Source organism: Hydra vulgaris, chromosome 08 (genome assembly GCF_038396675.1).
Source record: "Hydra vulgaris chromosome 08, alternate assembly HydraT2T_AEP".
Taxonomy (NCBI): domain Eukaryota; kingdom Metazoa; phylum Cnidaria; class Hydrozoa; order Anthoathecata; family Hydridae; genus Hydra; species Hydra vulgaris.
In genome coordinates, this window is record NC_088927.1 from 33,634,102 (window position 1) to 33,640,101 (window position 6,000).

Consider the following 6,000-nt stretch of genomic DNA (forward strand, 5'->3'; position numbering starts at 1 on the left):
GGCTCTTGACATACTGTATAATGTTTAATTGTAGCATTATTGTATCATAATATTTAGTCGAATCTTTAACTGTTAATTGAATTTTTGTATTGTCAATTCTGCCATAAAAAAAAAAACACAATCAATAATGCTAGTTCTGCATTGAGAGTCAAACTCTATAGAAAGAGACTGCATAGTTTTTTCATGAGTTTCCTTGACTTTGTTGTGATCAATAACTGATTCTTTAATTATTCCGGCATACATCCAAGCTGCTGTCGCAATTGCAGCTGTTTTTCGTAAGCCTGTACCATATCGTATGCTTGCTAAAGCTATGTTGGAAATACTTTCACAATTCCTTTTTTCTCGTAAAGGTTCCTGAACTCCATTTTGTCGACGCTATATTGAGTTCAGTATTGCTGTTTTATATGCAACATTCATTACTATAGTTATAATAGTTACTCTGTTTTGCTAAATTCAAATCGAAAACTTTCTTCCTGATTTCTAATTGTTTGTTGCAGTTCTTCAGACGCTTTTTTTTTAACTATAAAGTAATTGAATTTTCATTAAATAATGTTTTGTAAAATACTTTAAGTACAAGTAGTTTTAATTATATATTTTTATCTGTTATGTCTTCTTTTTCCATTTTATGCAGTCTTTTGTTTTCTTTTAAGCCTGCTAATCTGATTTGATGTTTGATACCGGTAGTCCCTATTTTAGCTCATTCTGACTCATTGTTACATTCTGACTAATAGTTTTTCTCTTGTCATGTAATATTTTGGCAATTACAATTCAGTATATCAAACAATTTATCAAGTTTAGCCATAAATTTATCTTTATCCTTTAAGCTTGCTTTCCCCCTCGCACCTAGCAACCAGATTAGCTTCATTCCAATCATCCACCGATCTCGCAGTAATGATCGATATGTGTTGCTGTATATACAAATAAAGCATTCGCGTGGATCCTTTTACCTATCACCTTCAAGTAAACATTATTTGTTAAGTATTTTATAGGATAATTTATTTTTATTGTTTCTTTCTTGTAAAAACAGACCATATGTAAGAAGACTTCTTGGTGTTGATAACTCCTATACAAGAAAATCTGTTCCAGAACCTATGTATTCCAAAAGCTTTGATTCGCTCCTTTTTTAGTTCTTGATAATTTGATTCGCTCCTTTTTTAGTTCTTGATAATTTGATTCGCTCCTTTTTTAGTTTTTGATTGACTCAGCATGATTAAGTAGCAAGTTTCATAATTTGCAAATCTTTTACGCAAATGTTGTTTCTTTTAAATAATATTTTTTGACATAAAAATAACATAAAAACTATTAGTTTGGTAATTTATAAATTAGCAACCTTTTATAGTTTTGATATCACACATCACACATAGAACTCAAAGTGAAATGATATAAATAATTACATGCGTTTAAAAATGCTTGGACGCAAAACAGTATCTGTGGTAAGGGTCAAAGCGAATTACAAAAAAACTACCATAAATATGCAACATTAAAACACACTTCCCGGTAGCTTAACATAATTCTTTTTTTCGGTTTTAGTTTTAAATTAGTTGTACTCAAGTTTTCTACATACCGGGTTTTTGTAAAACAAAATTTTGAATAAAAAAACTTTGATGCACTCTAGTATATATGATGAATGCTCTATAAACAAAAGACCACTTTGTTAGCAAGGAGATTAGTTTGACAATTAAGTATTGACACAAAACGTATTGATGAGGGGAAAACCTACACTATTGCTTAAAGAAGATATTGATTTAATAACAAAAAAGAGATTCTGTAATACGGAGAGTTTAGTTTGAAAAAAAAGTTCAAGACATGATTGAAAAAAAGGTAGATGAATGAACATGTAAATGTGAGAGATGAACGACAACAAGCAAGGAAAAAAGAAAGCAACGTGAAACTGCCAAATGTTGGAAACATGGTGCTTAGGCACAATAATATATTATTGTTTCTGGAAAACTTATAAAAATTCCCCACATGGGCACACGACATCAATTTAACGTTAAATTTATGTTGGTAACGTTGGTTACACTACCGTTATTTTTCATCAGAATTACAACTTTTTAATAAAATTGGTAACACTAACGTTATTTTTCATCAAAACTACGTTGTACTAACGTTAGTTACTCTAACATTTTTTATCAAAATTACAACATTGTGATAACGTTGTAATAACGTTGGTTACACTGACGTTGGTTACACTAACGTTATTTTTCATTGGAATTACAAAGTTATAATAACGTTGGCTACAGCGCTCAAAGCTGGTGTGAAATGATAAGAATAAACAATTTTCTTCTCTCAAATAACATCGGAGTTACAACGTTATAATGGCTATACTAAGATTGTTTTTTAATTCACTTTTTTTTTTTTTTTTATTTCTCCTTAAACAATTCAATTTTTTGAATTTTTAATTTTTACAACACGATCCCCCGATTAAAACTGAGAGTTCGGCTTCAATCAACCATCTCGACTTCCACGATGCAATTGATCGTACTGAGCAGCGTTGATCTTTTTTTGACTCTTGATGACTAACAACTTTTACTTAAAAAACACGAAAATTTTAAATCAAAATTACAACGTTGGTTAACGTTGCAAAATCTAATGTTATCCATCTTTTTTAATTCCAACGTTAATCCAAAGTTATAACAACCTTATAAAAATATTATCTAATGCTGTTCCAACGTTGGTGTGCTCACTGGGTATCGATATAGCAATAGGTAGCTATAGTCACATAGTAGCTGTCATTAGGTAGTACACAGTAAAAATGATTTTAATATTTTGGGGCCCTTATGACAGGTTTTGGGGAAAGCCCGGATCTAGTAGCCACGGCACTGATTATCATAAGTATATTAAATCCAAAACTAAAAAATGAAATTTTTTAATACATAAAAAACAAAATGAAACAATGTGAGAGAAAAAAAAATCGCAAAAATATATGTGTAAAGCTTGTTAAATTGAGAATAAACAGAGAAGAAAAACTATTTGCTAGCTAGTCGATCGCTCATTTTTCAGGGTGCCTGCCACATCTCAATATTGGTTTTCAGTTTAATGAAAATCTTCAGCTTCAGCTATTCATTATTTTGCTGATGTGATAAAATCTGTTGTTTATAGTTTGTTATTGTGATTATTTGTGTATGTTTATAGATAGTTGTATAGATATATAGATATCAAATCGGCTAAATTTTATACTCACAGGGACTGGTCAAATTCCATTGGAGCCAACACGCCCAATAGATATACACTTCCCTACATCTATATGGGAAACGCCAGAAATTGTAGAAACAATTAAAGATTTTGTTTATCTATTACTTGACCAGGTAATTGTAATATTTTAAAAAAAAATACTACACCAGATAATCAAAAGTTTTTTTTTGATAATGAATATGTCAGGTAAGAAAAAACGTGGGAAGGTTGTTTTAAAAAATGCTAATAAGGTTAATTGTATTTATTTATTCTATTTCAAAACAATTTCTTATCGATAGGTGTGTGAAAGAGATTATCATATTGTCGATCGCGCTCAAAGCTGGTGTGAAATGGCGAGAATAAACTATTTTCGTTTTAATCCAGTTCTTTCAAATAACATCAGTTTAAATGAAATTGACGATCGACTTCTATTAACTATGATTTGTGACGCTAGAAAAATGATTGCCAATAGATTGAATGATCTCTGTAAAGTTGCAAATCTTTTATTGGGAAAAGAATAGTTTTTGTTTCCTTTATTTGTTAGCATTGAAATTTTTATAGGGTTTTTAAAATTTATTTTTTGTAGCAATTTGTTTGTTCTCTATGTTTATTCTCTGAAATACGTACTTCCGCTATCGTAGTGTTAAGACGTAGTTCTTTTCCGAGTAAGATTTTTTTTTTTTAAAAAATCTGTTATTTTCAACTTTTTTTTTTGTGTGTGTGTTTTTCCGCTGTTTTTGCTTGATATATTTTATTTTAATTGTTCTAGTATTTTTAATTGAAATTATTTAATTAATTATTTTCGCCAGAATTTGCAATGTGTTTGTTTTATCTGATTTATTCACTTTATTTTTTATTTTAAAGTTTTCAGTTGATATTTTTACATTATTTTTCCTTACTTTTATATATTTTTTTTAATAGGTTTTTTTTAATAATTTTGTTTAATTCATACATACTTTATTTGCTTACAATTTGAATTTATTTTGCACTTTATTTTACTTTTGATTATCTATCAATAAATGAAGTTGATTATTTTTGTCGCATGTTATTCATTCGTCGTTTGTACTCTATAAATTACTGTATATGTTCATTTATTATTATTATTATTATTATTATTATTATTATTATTATTATTATTGTTATTATTACTTTAATTTTTTGTTTTGGGTGCCCCAAAATCACCTAATGGTCTTGTCACAGAGCACCACAGAAAAGCATTTAACTAGGAAGTTTACGTCTCTTTCCTTATTGATAGCGCAAAATATGCCCAGAGTTTCGAACCCTGGATCTCTTGCTTCTAGCGCTTCAACTACTTTAAGTGCGCTACTTTGTTAACTACTTTAAGTGCGCTACTTTAACTGCGCACTACTTTAAGTGCGCTGCGCTGCGCTGGGTTGCGCTGAAATTTTGCGCTGCGGTTGCGCACTACTTTAAGTGCGCTGCAACTACTTTAAGTGCGCTACTTAGTTAACTACTTCAACTACTTTAAGTAACTTTTTTTGCGCATTGTTACTTGAATCGAACGGACGCGTTTTTTTGAAGCTCTACAACTGTAAAATAAAAAGAATTTAATAATATATTTATATAACTATATTATATAACTACTTTACTACTGGGTTGCGCTGCGCTGCGCACTACTTTAAGTGCGCTGCAACTACTTTAAGTGCGCTACTTAGTTAACTACTTCAACTACTTTAAGTAACTTTTTTTGCGCATTGTTACTTGAATCGAACGGACGCGTTTTTTTGAAGCTCTACAACTGTAAAATAAAAAGAATTTAATAATATATTTATATAACTATCATCTTTATAAACCAACTTCGCAACTTTAAAGTTAACTATGGCAATAACTACACAAGAAATAAAGAAATTGTTTAAAGAAATGTTTAATGAATTTAAAAAAGAAATGTTTAGCGAGTTCAAAAGAGAAACAGAAGCAATGTTCAAAAAACACGAACAAACAGTTTTAGATATTATTAGTGGAAATCTTAAAATCATAAATGAAAGATTAGATGGAATCGAAAAAAACACTAACGAAAATATAGTTAAAATAAAAAAATTTGAAAAAGAAATTGTAGATATGGCTGAAAGTTTGAACTTCAACGAAAAATTTATTAAAGAACAATTTGAACACCAAAGAAATCAACTAGAGAATGGAAGAGTTGAAAACGAAATTTTTAAAGATAAACATCGTAAGCTTGAAGATCGATCGCGCAGAAATAATTTGCGAATAGATGGCTTAAACGAAGATAAAAAAAGAAACGTGGGGACAAACGGAAGAAAAAGTTCATTTGTTTTTCCAGCAACAACTTGGAATTAAAGACATAGAAATTGAGCGTGCACATCGTACCGGACAGAAGACAGACGGAAGATCTCGGACAATAATTATCAAGCTCCAAAGATACAAAGACAAAGTGAAGATTTTACAAGAATCGAGTCGACTTAAAGGCACTAATATTTTCATCAACGAAGACTTTTCGCTAGAGACCGTTTCGATTAGAAAAAAATTGTTCGCCGATGTTAAACGAAGACGCTTAAACGGTGAGAATGTTTCTGTTCGATACGATAAAATTATTTTCTTTAAAAATACTATTTTTGAGAATGATAGAAAAAAAGTAAACTAAAATACGCATTCTTAAAAGGAAATCTTTTGAGCATATTTTAAACAATCATGGCTGCATTAAATAATTTTGAATCTCTTGCTTTTAATTTCTTTGAAAAAGAATTTTTTTCCTTGGATGAAAACTTAGATCCCGACAGTAATTTTTATTCTGAGAATTTTTCAGATTGTTCGTATCTTTTTCCAAGCGAATTAGAAGGGTTTCTT

General features: G+C 29.8%; 1 protein-coding gene across 1 annotated transcript in view; it reads left to right on the forward strand.

Moving 5' to 3' along the window:
* LOC136071959 (85/88 kDa calcium-independent phospholipase A2-like) overlaps positions 1 to 4,206 on the forward strand; it is a 47,407-nt gene extending 43,201 nt beyond the window's left edge. Inside the window, exons 10-11 of the mRNA XM_065803482.1 lie at positions 3,187 to 3,308; positions 3,474 to 4,206. Coding sequence (XP_065659554.1) covers positions 3,187 to 3,308; positions 3,474 to 3,695 — 344 coding nt within the window. The 3' untranslated portion in view covers positions 3,696 to 4,206. The remainder of the gene's footprint in view (positions 1 to 3,186; positions 3,309 to 3,473) is intronic.
* The last annotated feature ends 1,794 nt before the right edge of the window (positions 4,207 to 6,000 follow it).